The sequence below is a fragment of the Lissotriton vulgaris genome, chromosome 7 (assembly GCF_964263255.1).
Source record: "Lissotriton vulgaris chromosome 7, aLisVul1.2, whole genome shotgun sequence".
Lineage (NCBI taxonomy): Eukaryota > Metazoa > Chordata > Amphibia > Caudata > Salamandridae > Lissotriton > Lissotriton vulgaris.
Genome location: NC_141695.1, coordinates 325,110,022 through 325,128,049, shown reverse-complemented (window position 1 = coordinate 325,128,049; position 18,028 = coordinate 325,110,022). Strand labels below are relative to the sequence as shown.

General features: G+C 48.2%; 1 protein-coding gene across 1 annotated transcript in view; it reads left to right on the top strand.

Annotated features, from left to right (window-relative positions):
- Positions 1 to 18,028, top strand: part of POLD1 (DNA polymerase delta 1, catalytic subunit) — a 357,307-nt gene that overhangs the window by 196,833 nt on the left and 142,446 nt on the right. The window contains exon 14 of the mRNA XM_086929347.1: positions 10,809 to 10,911. Within this exon, the coding sequence (XP_086785473.1) occupies positions 10,809 to 10,911 (103 nt within the window). The remainder of the gene's footprint in view (positions 1 to 10,808; positions 10,912 to 18,028) is intronic.

Sequence of the window (18,028 nt, the reverse complement as noted above, 5' to 3'; positions counted from 1 at the left end):
AACTTTAAGAAACTGTTTCGCGTCGAGGCTCTGCTTAATATTTTAATGTGTCACTAGCTTTCTGAATGTTATTAGCTGCATTCAGCATGTCTGCAGGGTGTGCGGGACAAGTTTACATTGCTTCAATCGAAAGGCAGCTCTGACTCTTATCTGTAGTGAGCATTATCACTTTAAACAAATACACTCAATGAACAAGTTACTTACCTTCAGTAGCGCCTTGTTTGGTAGAGACTATCTAGCTGCAGATTCCTTACCCAAGAACTATCCCCATTCGCCAAATACAGAAATTATTCACGAGCAGTACCCCTGCGCGCCGGTAAGTGTAGTAGTTTGGGTTCATGTTCCGTCGTCTGCATCAGAAGTGACATTCGCCTATATAGGCGCCACCCCAGACCACCTACATAGGTTTTTTTTTTTTGGAACTTTCCATGACAGGATCGCAATGCCACGAGGAATACGGACCACTGGTGTGGAAAACTAGGGCACTGAAAGAGTAAAGCCCTGTCCCTAGAAATACGTTCGCAGAATTGGAAGGATGGGTGGGCTGGTAAGGAATCTAGGGCTAGATAGATTCTCTACTAAATAAAGCATTACCAAAAGTAAGTAACGTGTTCATCTGATAGAGACTTCTAGTTGAAGATTTCTTACTTTAGAATAGATAGCCAAGCAATACTTTCCCGAAGGTGGGTCTGTGAAACTGTTTCACACTGTAAAGTCCTGCAGGACTGATAGAGCGAGGTGCTCATCCCGACAGACACGACTGTCCAGGCAGGAATGCTTTGTGAGCAGGTGTAGGGAAGTCCACGTTGCTGCCTGGAAGATATCCAGTACCGGAACTCCGCGTGCTAACTCAGAGGTCGCAGCCTGCGCATCTCGTAGTAAAGGTATGCGCGGTAAAGGCTATGCGTGGTAACCACGCATGCGTTGTAATGCATGCGTGGTTAAGGGTATGCGTAGTAACTGTCGCGTTGTAATAGCTGTTTCCCGTGCACTTGTAGTCATTGATTATAAATTCTCCTGCTTATCTTCTGTAACCTTTTCTCAGCACTCAAGGCACAGAGGGGTGAGGCCCATGGGGTTAGTTCTGGACCATCGCCTCACTTCCAAGATTTAGAATGGCCCTCAAGACCTTACTGTTCGAATAAACCTTCGAGACCTGCAAGTGCCTGGATATCCTATTGGGTGATTAGCCGCGCTTTATAAATCCTGATTGATTTTGACACGCAAGCTGTAGTACTGTAATTAGCTCCAAGCTGTCTATTTGACTCGTCCACCACTGCTTCCTGTATATTAATCCTTCTGTTACATTATAGTGTGTGGAAAACCCTTGTGTAGGAGGCATAGTGTGAATACCATTATTTTGGACCTGTCCTTTCTGTCCTTCCTCCTGTCCACATTATGAATGCAGTAGTTTGGGGGAAAGAACAAGTATGGGATAAATATAAGAATACACATGAAAAGTCGTAAAGTACCGAAGCATGGGATCATAGTACAAAAACACAGAAAAGTCGTCTAAGAATAAAACAGGCGCTTCTCGGTTGGAAAAGGTTCAGGACAGGGTAGCGTGGTCAAGTAAATTTTGCCATGAGAATCAAGCTTGAACTAAGTTCTTTTTGAATATTTGCCTGTCTGTCTGAACTGCATTTTGATTGTATTGAAACCCACCAAAACAAAGACATTTTCCTGATCCCTAAATCGTTTTGTTATATTTGCAAGTGTTCCTCAGACCCTGGAGCCAACCACCGTAGACAGATGACCAGACAGATTAAGATGACTGCAAGTGAGCATACTACAGTACCCTACATGGCAGGTATAACTTGACCTCTGCTGTTAACTGTTGAGGGACCACAACCAGTAGGCATTATGCTGATTTTCAGTATTTGTCAGTTTGCCAACAGTGGTCTTCCCGAACCTCTGCCACTAATGGTGGACACCTATATTCCTCCTCCTTGACTACACTGGAAGTCGATTATAGCAGGGTCACTCCCTTAGGAAAATGAATAATCTGCCTACTAGACACCAGAGTGAAGAGTACAGCCTTGCAGGCATCCTAATACAAACATCAGTGTCCTAAATGCACAGTGCTGCTGAAAGGAGTAGAAAAACATATGCCAATTGTTATTTCTAAGATGTGCACCATTATTGGTGCTCAGTGCTTCTAAACTTGTGCTAAAAGATTTGAGGCAACTCAGGACACCATTACAATTATTAGGTAACTGATGGCAACAAAGCTAAAGACCAGTTTAAGGTGCCCTGCACTCCTATTCGTAACCACAGATTGCAGACTTCCTGGAAGCAGCACTTAGCTAACAAAATGAATTTTAATGCTATCTGATTTGGTGATGACTTTCTACCAGTGCCCACTGTTTGCTGGAAATACTGGCTCTTTTTCAAATCAGAAGGAAATACTGAGAGTGATTATATCATCTGAGATAGAGGGCATGCCAGAAGCTCATTGGTGCTTTCCTTAGGACTATACACAACTACAGACAATGTAGTTAAAAGTACTGCACCTGCTTCGAAGATGTCCTGGCTGGAAGTAAAGTGCCTCGAAAGACCACATGAGCGTGGCCTGACGCCAATTGGGTAGGAAGCACAAAGCTGTGCTCCCGCTGCTGAAACGCCATCTGACACTATCCTGTTATTTTAAATCTATCCAGGGAGCCTGAAAGAGATTGCAGGACCCACTGACATTGCTGGCATCCTAGGGGCCGATAAACTTAATTTATGGAGTGAGTCATAGATAACGGCGAAGGCAAGCTGGGCCGACCCAAGATGGCAGCAGCAGCCGATCAGAGCCCGTCACCTACGTGCTAGCAGTTACCGAGCTGAGAATCAGCCGTGAGCTTCCCCACAATAGACTGATGGCTTTGGGGAAACTGATCAACTGCTGAGGCAATGCCAGTGACCGGGACACCCACCTCTGATGGGTCCCGGGAGAAAAGTCCAGGGCGGCCTATGCAGGGCCTAGTCATGGATTCCGGTGGCTGGCAGAGCGAGCAGCGGTGGCCTAAGAAGGCACGGCCAAAGTTGAAGAGGGGCGCTACGATCAATGCAAGTGAAAGTGAAGGAGTTCATCTCCGCCTTCTCAGCGTCGCCCACCCTGCTTCTGAGTTATGGGGTCTGGAGTGGAGCTGATGTGGTTCCGAGTGATGACTAGAAGGTCCCGGCCCACTCTGACCCATCGGACTCCTGACGCCCAGGAGCGCCTGCTGAACTGAGCCTGGTGGCGACGGAGAAGAGGCCGCCCGTCTTATGACTAGAGGAGAGGCAACTGCTGGGGGCCAGCACGAGGCCCCGCGGAGAGTCGACTGCCGGGTGTGGAGCAGGAAGGAGGCTTTTGGCTGGGTGGCTATGGGCATTGAGTGGTGGGGGGGAGCTGTGACCAGGTACAATAGCAAAGCAAGTCCCTCCCCCCTCAATACTTTGACTAAGTGGCTTGGTAGTATGCAGCTCTGGATCTGGACTGCTGGTTGGCCACTTTTGTCCCCCATGGGGCCCATCAGGTCCCGATGAACTGAGGGGAAGGAGTTGCAGTGGCAGCATTGTGGAGGACCTGACAGTGGGGGCCAGAGCAGCTCCATCTATAAAATGAGGCCCAAACAGTGGTCACGGCGGCGGCTGCTGCTGAGTGCTAGGTTGCAGGGACCCTGGTTGACTGCGAATGAGTCCACATTGCATCGGAGCGGCATCCGTACTACCCGAGTCCGAACAAACTGTTGCAGCCAGCTGAAACAGCATTTATCTACTGCTGCCTCTCCGGGGTCCCTGTCTGCAGCCTGTGTTGGTGCATACAGGCCTGGTGGAAAAGTGGAATTAATGAGTCAGGGCAAGAGACACCGATTCCTATAGCCCTGTGCTCCCCACTGCCTGAAAAACTGCATCAATTGCAGAGACTAGAACTGAGGTACATACCTACAGCCGCCCTCCCTGTGGGTGGCTACCCCTTCCCCCCTTTGCCTTCCGTGCGTTGGGGTGCTATTACTTACAGTCCGGCCTCAGCAGGAAACTGAACAGTGCTGGGCAGTGGGGGTTGACCTGGGGACTTATTTTCTGCCAGCCGCTGCGGACAACCTGAAAGGATTTAAGTGGCCTCCAGAGCAGAGAGTAGCAAATACTAACTGAGTGCAGTGTGTAGCTAACGACTCAGACTTGAACCCTCACCGGGTAACTGCAGCCATAGGCACTTATCCCGAACCAAGAAGCAACATTGCCCCCCCTGCCTCCTTGACATTGGGAAAGTAAACAGAAAAAGGGTCCAGCAGATTGGAGGTGCCCCCGCAGACGATGGTTTATCACCCGCAAGATGGTTAGGGCACCGGTCCAGCGACCCCCTGAGGGCCCTACGATCCAGGATATCCTACGGTTACAGCATTGTGGGAAGAGCCAGAACCCAAAATAGATACCCTAGTAACTGATATGGGGATCTTGCGAGACCCTTGCCGCCTGACTGACCTGGTCACCACGGCAGAGAAAGACCTAGCAGAAGTGCCTACTGCACTATCTGTCTTGATTGAGAAATTCTCTGCAATGTAGATGAAGATTCACACACTGGAACTTGCGAAAAATCAATCACGCTGCAATAATGTTATTGGTGGGACTACTAGAGCACGTGGAGGGCAATAGTATGCTGAATTAATTTGAAAAGTGGCTGTGAGATGAAATTGGAAGAGATGGCTTGTCCCAGTTTTATGGTCTGGAGAGAGTAAATAGAGTACCAGTGAGGCCCCCGCTGCCTGGGGCCCTCCCCACGCTTAGTGGTGGCACGACTGCCCTATTATAAAGACCAGGGTCATATACTGAGCCAAGTCAGGAAGAAGGGGGACCTCGTGGTCCATAACATGGTTAGAATCTTCCCAGACTTCTCACAGGAGGTGCAAAAGCAAGGTTTTACATTCCAGGAAGGTAAGAAAAAATGAAGACTATTGCAGATATCCTACGCTCTATTATTCCTGGCCCATTTGTGGGTGGTGACACAGAAGGGTGCACAGTAATTTCAGGCTTCGCAGGAGGTTTGGAATTGGCCAGGCCAACGCCTTTCGGATGGAGCGAATCTGTGCTCATGTGATGGTCATCCTCTCTGAACCAGATTGCGACAAAAGTGTCATACCATCAGCTGGACAGCGCCATCCAGAGTGGAGGCCCGCTGGGCATTTCGGAGGGTGATGGCGGTGGCCTTGAGCAGCAAAGAAGTGGGCCCCACGACAACGAGAGACCGTGATAAAACTCAGAACTATGATTTGGATCTTTGGTCCACCTTCTCAGGGGATTCGAGCTCTAGCTTTCCCACAGTGACTCCTGGAACTTTGGATGAAATAATTTGACCCTGCATATTTGTTGGTGCACATGTTTAACCCTGAAAGTATGATCCTCCTGGGTGGCGTTGAGGAGTGTATAGGAATTAGATTTGCCTCCTGGGTCTCCCTAATCTTTTCTCCTTGAGCAGGAAGTTGGATGGGGAGAATACAAGAGGAGGGCTCGCTCTAGCCATGACTGCGAAGTTAGTACGGCATGTGAGTTCTCCTGAGAGCATTTGTGTGTTCTGGTTGCATGTTTGAATGGGAGGTTTCTATCTGCTTATCCCGGGGAGCTGGATTTGGGATGGTAGATTTATTAGATACATGGGGAAATACGAGTTGCACCTCCCTAAAAACATAGGGGAAGGTCCACAACAAGTAGTGAAATCACGGGGAGGATCTCAGCAAAGGCAGGTGAGATTTTGGAGCAGTAGTAGGATAGAACAATGGCTACTCCCTTAAATTACAAAATACTCTCCTGGAATATTACGGTAATGCATACCATGACCAAAAGATACAAAGTGTTTCATATCTGAATAGGAGGGGAATTTATGTAGTGTTGCTAAAGGAAAGTAGGGATCTGCTTTACAGAGACGCTGGAGAGGACAGGCCTATTACACCACATACTCGGCTTATGCCAGGGGAGTATTAATTTGGATCAGCGTGGGTGTCCCCTTTCAACATACAAGTGACCTGATAGACCCAGAAGGTAGATATGTAGTAGTTACTGGCCGCCTGGAAGGCGAGACATAGCCCTGATTAATATCTATGCTCCAAATGGTGGACCAAGGTAAGTTCCTAACTACTTTATCTGTCCCCTTAGCCGCATAAATGATCCACTCTGTGATCTTAGGGGGAGATTTTAGCTGTGTAGCAGACCCAAGGCTTGATCGCTCACATCCCCCACTTAAGGACTCCCCGGTCCCAAGGACTGCCAGGAGTTTTGCAGACTAAATGGTGCTTAGTAGATTAATGCCGCCAACTGCACCCACAAGCAAGAGACTGCTTCTTTTTAACAAGCTTGCACGACCTCCATATACGGCTATAGGCATTCTTCTGCACCCCTAACATATATGCTTTGTTTCATGAGGTAGAATATCTTGAGCCCACGATATCGGACCACAATCTGGTATTGCTACACCTAAAATGGGAGCACCCACGTCCATGCATACCAACTTGGAGACTTAAACCAGAGTCATTGGAGGACCCATTATATCGTGAAGTCATTGGGGAACAAATTAGGCAATATTTTGAAGTTAACACTGGGACGAGCTCTTCCCCACTGGTAGAATGGGAATGCCTTTAAGGCAGTGGTCAGGGGAAAATGCATTGCTGAGACAGAAGAAATCAGGGGCACTCTGATGCAGGAGTTCATGGAGTGGGAATGAGAACTGAGAGAGGTAGAAAAGCATAGACCTGCCCAGATCTACCGCAAGCCCTACAAGATGCTAAGGAGACATTTGCGGTCCTAGTTGAGAGGCTCAAATGTCTCGAAAATAGAAACTATGTGGTTCAGGTGCATGAGAAGCGTGGACAAATCAAGGACTTTATTGGCCTGGCCTGCAAACACGGCTAAGATTGGCTTGGCCAACCACTGGCCAGCATTTCAAGGGGAGTGGGGGTTGAGGACTAGGTACTGGGGTCTCTAAATTGGAGACCATCAACACCACACAGCATTATATGCAGACAACCATTTACTATTTCCCAGAGACACCACTTTAAATTTACAGGGTGCTCGGACTATACTAGAGGAGTTTGGCTTGTGGTCGGGTCTGTGGATAAATTGTTTTAAATCTCGCTTGTTCCCTATGAGACCGAGTAGCAATCCACCGGAAGCCTTGGGACAATCACTCTGGGAACCTCACTGTCTTTCTTATCTAAAAGTGAACATTTTTGATGACAGGCATGAGCTGGGGATCAGGACGCAGAAGGGTGGCACTCTCCAAGCTGGATCGTTCATCACAAGATGGAGGACTGGTGGGACAATATTTTGAAAACAACTATTTTTCTGCCAAACTTCAATAGTTTACACAATGTGTGGCAGACCGACTGAGTCCAGAACGTAGCTTGGGACCATTTGTTCCAGAACAGAGTAACCTGGCTGGATAACTATTGAGAATGGGCCATCACTCTGGAATTCAGGGACATTTGTCGTTGCTGGATATGCTGTTTGCAAAAGACACAAACCCAGATCCCGACCTCCCTGGAAATGCCCATAACCTCCCACAGGGGCAGTGACGAAGCCAACCGCAAACACCCGAAAAGGGGTATGTCCAAACTTCCGCCCCATAGAACCTGTCAGTACATAGTACTGTTGGTAGGCACTATTAAAGCTGTCACATGTTTATATAGGGCTTTAATGTTAGACCTGATTAGACCCCTAGACATGTTGAAGGCACTCAGGGAGGAGGACCTGGGGACTGCCATACCTGATGCAGATTGGGCCCATATCCTGGAACGAATACCGAAGGCTTCAAGAAATGCCCATTTTAAACTGATCAATTACTAAATCCTCCACACTGCATACCTTACCCCTGGACATATTTGTGCACAGTGGGCTGCACCCAGCTGCATAAGTACTGGAGGGAAGTGATGGCGGTAGTGCCAAATGCAATCTCTAGGGAGGTTCCCTGCACACCTAACCACTGCTTATTGAGCTGGTATCCACACCCCCCCAAAACTAAGCTCATGAGCCGCTTCTAAGACCTATTGTTTCTACTATCATAACGCGAACCGACATAACACTTTAAGGCCCCTGGTAGCCCTCGCCTCTCCACCTGGCAAAAAGAACTAGAAAGGATATGAAGCGAAGTGCTCTTTAGAGAAGCCAGATGAGGCATGTGATTGATGGAGTTCACACAGGAATGGGAAACAATAGTGGACGTCCTACAAAAACCGAGCCGAGCTCTCCCGTACTATTTGCTGCTGGTTCGCCTGCCCCAACCCCCCACCCCCACGGTCATGATCAAGCATACTGAAACTAGCTGTGCTCACCTTGTAATGTAAACTCCTTCGAGACCTACTTGTGTAAGTCTTCCCAGACTGTGGAAAGAAGAAATAAACCACGTAATAGTAACAGTGTACAACCCAAACTATCTGATGATGTTAGTCCGGCTTTGGGGTTCTGCCTTAAGTGGGGTGAGGAGAGAGCGAGGAGCGAGGGCGAAATTCTGTTTTGGTTATGTAAGTTGAGATATGCAATACCTGAGCGTACAGAGGGGAAATACAATGGAGTTGTAATTAATGTGTTTGCCAATCCAAGGTGTTCGTAGGCAAGAAGTATTTGTACTATGTTTACTGTAAAACTCTTAATAAAATCTGTTTAAAAAAAAAGACAACACAAGTGTGTTAAGGCCGGCCTATTAAGGATTGCACCTGCCCAGGTGTAACAACGATTTGTAGCCCAGCAGATAGTAGATGGTATGCCATAGATACTGAAGGAATGTATCTGATTATATTTATTTTTATGTGTGCATTTATGTGTCCATTATTGTCCATTGTGTGCTCCTTGCTGTGTCTGATGTGGCCCTACTGTCTGGGTGTCTCAAGTGATCCACTTGCTAGGATGTTCAACGGTTCTCTTAATGAAATGCCACTGACAACTTGCTTACTGTGTCCCAAATATTCTTCCTGTTAGTGTCCACATTTTCATTGTTAGTGTGTCGACGATGTTGGTCTGGTTGTTCTTTCCACTAAATTCTTTCTGATGTCATGTCTCAAATGTTTTTCGCTGTGGGATGCCCCATATTTTTTTTCTAATGTGTCCTAGGTGGTGTTCTTGTTGATATGTCCCACACCTTCTTGTTAGTATGACTTTGCTATACCTAGTCTAAAGTCCCAGATATTCCTTCTCTTGGTATGTCTCTGATGAAACTGCTTTCCCAAATATTCCTATAAATCAGCCAAGTTGTTTTTCTTCCGATTCAACTTGGTGCCTCCAATGTTTGTTTTTGTCAGTCCCAAATTTCCAATTAACAGCTACCAGTCTCCTATCTTCATCACTCTTCTTAAGAAAATCTCATTGTAGGTGCAGCGCTTCCTGATTTTAAACAAAATAAATATGAATTTTGTCTAAATCATTTTTACATATTCAGTCCAGAATCACTGAATATGATCACAAGGGGCTTCATGCATTAAGCCAGCTTATCAGTGCATTTTGATTCATGATGGCCAATAAAGCTTTCAGCAAAGGAAAGGGGGCAACCAAGAGGTGCTCCTCTTACCTTGTGATTTTCACTTGTATTTACAAATGTTTCGCCTCAATTTTTGCAGTTGTAAAGCATGAGCAGTTTAGTGCTTGGTCATAAAGTTCTCGGTGTAAACTGTCAAAATTTGACCCCATGCGCTGTGCTCTAGCAGGCTGCACACATTGGGAGCCACAAACACTGGTCTCACCTGTTCGCAATGTACCACTGCTACTCACATTGTGACTGTGTGCTCTGTAAGTGATGGGGGATGTGGTGCAGGTGCATAGTGAATGGAGGGATAGAGGTCTGTTGGTCGATGAAGACCTCCACCCCAGCATGGGCTACTAGTATTAATGAATGCTGAGAATACTCTTTAATATTCAGGCCCAATATGAGGCTCTTTTTGTTTAAGGTAGTGGTAATTGTCTGTCCACCTCTTGACAAAGCCTGGGACCAATCTTGGAGTGCCGGGAGTTCCATCTGATGATCTTATGAAAAGCTAGTGTTGTAGAGTAGATATCTACTCTTGAATGAGGGAACTCTGCCCAGGACTACACCTCCAGCTCCATTGCTAGCCTGGGAATCGAATGTTACAGTTTGAACTTTTTTTAGTCCTATCAAGTCAAGAGACTACTGAGCTCCTGGGCTGAGGAAGATCTGTATCATATTTTCCTCGGAAAGGCATCAGAGCTAATTGTGAAGTTCTCGGTTATAGAATTGACAAACTTGACTACCCGACTTGACAAATTGTGTGGGCAGATCACTTCATCACCCTGTACTTCAATTGTTTGTCTTTCAATATGCAAAGCGCTTAAAATCGCTTCCAGTTGAGCACTACAGGAAATGTGTTTGGTCGTGTCCTGTGTAGCCGCTAGGAGAGGGTCACTTGTATGTGAGACCAGTAGGACATTTTATTTGACCTATTGCACCATCTGGTTACAAACCAGTATTACTAATACTGAGTGTGTTGAGGCTGGATAAAAAGACAGTGTTACTATTTTTTATGTTGGAAGAATTTGGCGCAAGTGCAACAGGCATTGCATGAGGGTATTTATACTGCACTGTGCTGGAGCGAAACGCTTGCACTCTACTGCCATAAGATGATTACTCAGTTCGAGTAGCCTCCACATGGTGGGTTCTTGCAGATAACGGAAGCGATATAACACTGTGAAAACTGTGTTAATATTTCCATTACTTGCAATTGTAACTTCAGTACTCCTAGTCCATAAGCTTTCTCGCGTTGTTTGCACCCGCTCTCTATTAACAGACGCCAAGTGTTTTGCAGAGAAAATTTTAAAGTCCTTTGTTTTATTTCTATATACAGGATGCGAAAGCGAGATCAAGGAAGTGCACCAAATTTGGGGGATCGCGTACCTTATGTGATTATTGGGGCAGCCAAAGGTGTTGCTGCTTACATGAAGTCAGAGGTAAGAAGATATAAACCTCACGATCATCTGCTGTCTCTTCTGCCCTTCCTTTTTTTTTTGTACCCTGTTTTCTCCATTCATATTTTTGCACATGACAATCAGTGTTTGCTGTATTTGAGAAAACCATATCCCTGTCACCAACTATCTAGAGTCTTATAGGCCCTAGTGTAGTCTGGAACACTCGCCCTGAGTTGAAAGATAGTAAAAATGTATCCTACGCAGGTCATCTTTATCAGAATCGTGCAATATGAGACTTTCTTAGGGGAAAGACGGGGGGGGGGGACGCGAAGAATGTGCTGCTACTTTGTGCTGGTAGTGTGGTCGGAAAGGTAGGAACCATGGTGGGCAAAGAGAGATGCATAACTGTAAGAAATTCGAAGCCTGGATGAAAAATGTGGTAGAGGTGCTTTATCTATACTAATATAATAAAGAGAGAGCCCAAACCTTTTAAGCGGGTAATCTCGGGAACCACAGCACCAATCACAACACCCAATACAGCATTAGAAAGGACAGTTGCAGCAGATGGACATAGGCTACACAGCTGCCCACCATATACATTAGAAAAGTAAAAGAACCTTACCGGCAAAGTAGTCCCTTGTGGGTGTGGGCGGGGCGCGGCATGACAAAAAAAAGCGTTCCTTAAACGTGTGCGTTGTGCTGGGGGGCGTGTGCTGGGGGCGTGAACAAGGCCAATGGGCGTGGCAATTGCAATTGCGCGACACCAAGGGGTGTGGCCAATGGCCGCAACAAATGGCAACAATCGCGCGGCACATCCTCCCTCCCCTCCCCTCCCCTCCCCCCCAAAAAAACGTGCCTTGAGGGCATGTGAAAAACAAACGTGTGCGTTGGCCCAGGGGCGTGGCCAAGGCCAATGGGTTCGGCAATTGCGCGGGTGCAAGGGGCGTGGCCAATGGGCACAGCAATTGCCGGGGCTTAGGCGGGGGCAGACGCGACTGATCGTGCCTGCGGGGACAATAACTGCACAGTATCCTGCGCGCTGTTAACCAGTCAACTCTCTGCATAAAGGACCGTGCCTGCTGGGACACTAACTGCAGCGTCTCCTGCGAGCTGTCACACACTCAACTCTCTGCATAAACCAATTGACACCAGGCGCACAACATCAACCAGGGCTGGAGCCGGGCTCAGGCGGCGGATGACGCAAGTAAGAGCGCCTGCTGGAACACTAACCTTTGAACTGACTGCACTTTCCCATAAGCGCAGTGTCTCCAGGGCGCCGTCACCCACTCAACTCTCTGCATCAACGACTTTACACCACAAGCACAACATCAAACAAAACTGGAGCCGGGCCTCAAGCGGAGGATGACTCGATTCAGCGTCCCTGCGGGGACACGAAATTTACAACTGAATGCACTTTCACACACGCTTACCTGTCGGAAGTGGAGTACATACACACTAGAGACATCTGCTTCGAGGTACACACAGTATCTGCACACAGGAGCCTAAATATTGTGACACTTCATGCTAAAAATGTTGTCTTCCACAAGATTTTAAAATAAATTTCCCTTGCCTATTACACACATTGCACATATCCTATTTCATACCTGGACAACGTCGGGACGGGCTGCTAGTGGGATTTAAAAGCCTGAGAGTGCCGAGAAATAGCAGTCTTGGCAACTTCTGCAATCCAACAGAGATACCATTTAATGCAATCATTTTGTCTGGCCCTCTTGTCTTTACTTCTTAGAAGACCCAAAATGCTAACCCATATAATTTAAAGGAACCTAGGTACTCAATATACCAAGCATTTACAATGCAATAGGTCTCGCAGCATTAAAGTTTGAGTTACTGGCATTGTAAATGACAATGCTTTGCATTAATTATTATTTTTTTTTAATTTGCAATTGGTATATAAACATTGTTTGTGAATGGTTAGCTGATGTGGTGGTGTTCCCGAGTGATGTGGTGGTGTCCCCGAGTAATGTGGTGGTGTCCCCGAGTGATGTGGTGGTGTCCCCGAGTGATGTGGTGGTGTCCCCGAGTGATGTGGTGGTGTCCCCGAGTGATGTGGTGGTATCCCCGAGTGATGTGGTGGTGTTCCTGAGTGATGTGGTGGTGTTCCTGAGTGATGTGGTGGTGTTCCTGAGTGATGTGTTGGTGTTCCTGAAAGATGTGGTGGTGTCTCTGAGTGACGTGGTGGTACCCCTGAGTGGTGTCTTTGAGTGATGTGGTGTGTGAGGGTGAGAGGGTTGTGAGGGTGAGGGGTGTGAGGCTGTAAGGGCGAGTGAGGGTGAGTGAACGTGTGTGAGGGGGTGAGAGGGTGTGAGTGAGGGTGAGTGATGCAGGGTGAGGGTGTGTGAGGGTGAGGGGGTACGAGGGTGAGGAGGTGTGAGTGAGGTTGAGTGAGGGTGGGTGAAGGTGAGTGATGGTGGCTGAGGGTGTTAGGGTGAGTGAGGTTGAGAGGGTGCTGCTTTGGTGCTGCCCTGGGCCACTCCCAGCCGAGTATTGACGCTGTGGAGTTGGTCCCGGGCACAGAATTGCGGCAGCCATCTTGTGTGTGGGTGGGTTTTAGCGCGCTCTAGTTGCGCATAAAAGGGGATGTCCACTCCTCCGCTCTGCGGGCGCGCCTGACTCGCGCCGGAGTCGTGCCAGAGTCCTGCCCGTCTGCGCCGGTCCCCGGCCGACCGGGCTCAGGGACCAGGGACTCTGTCACCTCTATTACATATACCCCCTCTGCTCTGAGAAATCTACAACCCATACACTGTAACCTACCCCCTGCCTGTCTGGATCGCATTTCTTTATTGGGCATTGCGCGCACTGCCTCCTCTGCTCATTCTATTACCCATCCCCCAGTATGCACGGATAATCAAGAGTCACGTTTACGTGTCTTATACTTAAACACACGCTCTTTTGTAAAACATCATGTTGACCTATTTATCCTACTTACCGATGAGCGCCCTGATATTCTTTTAATCACTGAAACTTGGCTAACTGATGACTCCCTCCCCGATATCCTGGCAGCCCTACCCCCAGACTACTATATGTTTAACATCAATCGTCCCCCCGGCCGTGCCGGAGGCGGGGTGGCAGCTGTCATACGGAAGGAGCTTAAATTCATCTCTACATCCTCCTTCACTCTCGTCGATGTAGATAATCTTATCATCAGTCTTAAAACTGGAGAGGGAGCCCTTACTCTCATTGTCCTCTATCGCCCCCCGTCCTCTATGCCTTTGTTTCCTGCCACTTTTAGCGAACAATTAGTAAATCTGCTCACCTCTTCTGCCCGACTCGCCGTTTTCGGCGATTTTAACTATTGGTACAATGACAGCGATGCTGGCCCCCATGCTGCAGAGTTGTTTGAAGTCCTCTCTAACTTCAACATGAATCAACTTGTCTCTTCCCCCACTCACGTCGGGGGTCACATATTAGACCACATCTGGACTTACAATCTCACTCTCTCCTGTCCTGTGGTTACCCCCTGTATTTGGTCGGACCATCATCTAATTGACACGGTGATTACAGTCAAGGGCCGTGTTAAAGCTCCTGCCGTAGCAGGCGGGGTCGCCCGCAAATGGGTCACCCTCGATTCGCAAGGTTTTCTATCTTCCCTGGCAGACACTCAACCTCCATTGCGCAGCAATGCGACAGTCCAGGCCTTGGAAAATGATTTTTCCGTCTGGATCACTAAAGCCAGCGATCTTTTCGCCCCCCTTTCCAAATTTCCCCGTTCTCGCCACAGCAAGTCACACAGGTGGTTCAATACCTCCCTGAAATCCCAGCAGCTTAAACTACGTCAGATGGAACGCAGGTGGAGGCGTTTCTACTTACCACTCGACAGAGAGGCTTACGTTGAGGCACGAAAACTATACAAAAGTGCAATCATAGCTGCGAAATCTTCATGCTTCTCTGAAAGAATTTCTGTTGCCCCCAACAAGTCCAAGGAAATATTCAGTATTATGGGCGAGTTGACGTCTGATGCCAGAACCCTCCCTTCCCAGGTCCCCACCCACCAATCCTGTGATGCTTTAAATAGCTTTTTCACTGAAAAGATCATTAAGATCAAGAACACTATCCCCCCGGCCCCTCCTGCCGCTCCACTTGCCCCTTCCCTTGGTAACCCATGCTCACTATCACACTTTCCCCTCCTTGATTCTCCCTCCCTCGCCAAACTTGCCTCTCGAGACAAATCTGGCTCCCCCAATGATTGTTGCCCTCCCTCTGTTTTCAGGGACATCTGCTTGGCGCTGCCGAACTCCATCTTGCCTCTACTAAACACCTCTCTCGATGCCGGCATTGTACCCAACTCCTTCAAGGAGGCTGCCTTGGTACCATGTTGAAAAAACCTGGAGCCGATCCAGAGGACCTTGCCAACTATCGGCCTATTTCTCTCCTGCCTTATTTTTCTAAGATCTTGGAGGCACATGTCACCTGCTGCCTCTCTCAGTTCATTGAGTCCTCTAGCTACCTTGAGCCTAACCAAGCCGGCTTCAGACCTGCCCATTCTACTGAGGTTGTGATCTTGGCGGTTATGGACTCTCTCAGGAGCAATGCCGACAAAGGGTCTCCTCAGGCTCTGATCCTTCTGGACCTGTCGGCAGCGTTCGACACGGTGGACCATAACATCTTTCTCCAACGTGTCGAGCAAGCCGGCATCCGAGGCCCGGCCCTGGTCTGGAATAAATCCTTCTTGACAGGCAAAACCCAGGCTGTTCACCTGGGCCCTTTCACGGCTACCAAGGAACCATTCATCTGTGGAGTGCCTCAGGGTTCCTCTCTGTCTCCCCTGCTTTTTAATCTTTATCTTCGCCCGCTCATCCATTCCTTGAAGAGCTGGTACATCACCGTCTTCAATTACGCAGACGACCTGCAAATCATCTTTCCTCTTAACACCTCTAACGCAGCTCTCGACTGTCAGGCGGTCATGCTACATATCCAGCAATGGATGAACCTCAATCAGCTTAAGCTGAACCCAGGGAAGACAGAGCTAATTCTTCCGGGCACTAGCTCCATTCATTGGGGCCCATAGTTCTGGCCTACAGAGTTAGGCCCCCGCTCATCCATGCTAAGTCGGCAAAGAGACTGGGGGTCATCATTGACTCAGAGCTCTCCCTCAAGCCTCAGGTTGTTGCAGTCGTATCCTCGTGTATGTTTCAGCTTCGGAGAATTAGGAAAGTCTCCCATCTACTTTCGCCTGAAGCCCTGATACAAGTTCTGATCGCCCTTGTGCTCTCCCGCCTGGATTTTTCCAACTCCTTGTATCATGGCCTACCGAAATACCTGCTTCATAGGCTGCAAGTCGTGCAGAACCAGGCGGCCCGACTAGCCTATAAGATCCCGAAGTGGCAGTCTGCAAAACTACTGCTCTGCAAGCTCCACTGGTTGCCGGTCAAACAGAGAGCCGCATTTAAGATCGGCTGTCTGACCTACAAAACTGTGACTGGTACGTCTCCCGTCTTTCTAAGGTCCCTAGTGACTCCTTACCGTCCAGCACATAACCTTCGGTCATCCCATCTTCAACTTCTGACTGCAGTCCCAATTAAACTCAAAAAGTATGGTGGCTGCAGATTTGCTCATCTGTCTCCCAAACTTTGGAACCAGCTGCCGCTATCGCTCAGATCTTCCATGTCTCTGCTGGAATTTAAAAAAACTCATTAAAACCAATCTTTTTACACAGTCTGGCTAGCTCCCCTTCTCTACATCTCTCAGTACCACCCAGCGCCAGGAAACCTATGGTGACAGAGCGCTATACAAGTCTCCCTTAAGATAAGATAAGAGGAGGGCGTGAAAACATATGTCAGTGCCCATGGTCAAAGCAATTAGGATGTAATCCACCATTCTCCCCCTCTCCTGGACCCCATTCATATTCTAATCAGTTTTCCCTTTCCCTAAAAAACGCCAACTACTTTATAAGCCGGCCCACGTTCCCCTCCCCTACACCCAGCTCTGCAGGTTGCAAGGGAGGGAGGGAGGGAGGGAGGGATGGATAGATACATACATACACACACACACACACACACATTACAACTTTACTTTCTTAATAAATCATTGTCACTAGATCGTATTTATTAAGTATAAATTCACTCACTGCTCTATCTCACACGCTCAGGAGCAGTCACACTCGGTCCCCGCGTTCTCTCCCACGCACTGGCCAGTCTCTCTCAAACCGATGCATGTATTTCTCGCTCACGCACATGCATTTCACCCTCGCTCTCTCTCACACTCAAAGCTGATTCCTCTTCTATATCTCCATCACACACGCCTGCCCTCTACGGTTGCCCTTCTTTTCGCACATTCGCCACTCTCTCCTCCACACTTTGAGGCAAAACTCACTCACTCCCAGCCCTCTCGCTCTCTCACTCCCGCATAGAAACATACACACACTCCGTCACACATACATATAGTATTCTACAAGCAGGGCAAGTAACTTTAAAACGTGGACTACCTTGTACTTTTTCTGGTCCAGTATTTCTACTGTACGAATTTTAAAACTCACTTCCCCAGATCTCTGTACAAAATACATTTAATTAAAGCAGCACAACTGCAAGTGTTGATGGCACGCGCTCCCTGCGAAAACTTTCACCTCCAGTTTCGGCAAGCCTGCAGGATGGAGGGGGTGGGAAGAGGGGTGGCAGCCACAACACACGGAAGAGTGGGGGTTTTACTGGTAAACTAGGCAAGGGTTAAAAGGATTATGGCCTCAGTTCGTCTGGGCGGGGGGCTGGAGGTTGCAATATAATTATGGCACCGGGTGGATTAGGCGGGACGCGCCGTGCACTAGACATCGCTGACGAAACTCGGAACTCTGTTGGTACAACTCGCAGTGTGCTCATCTGCTGAGAGCGGAGCGGCGTCACAACCCCGAGCCTGAAGCGCTACCCGCGGTGTTTGCAGTGCCCTGGCCCGCCCCTCTGCTAGCCCCCCAGTCACATTTCTGCTAATGACCCGCTGTTCACCCGCTGATTACTGCAATATTTATTTGTTGGTCATGATGCGCTATTCCCTAAACATGGCACCCGTGGCAGCTTAGTCAGTCAGTACGCGCACTATGGCCCAGTTCACGCGGTTCGTTCCTTTTGCTTTATTGTGACATCAATGCCGGAGACAGAATTTATATAGCGCGAACTTTACCTGAAGGTGCCGGTAGTCCAGGAGCAGCAGC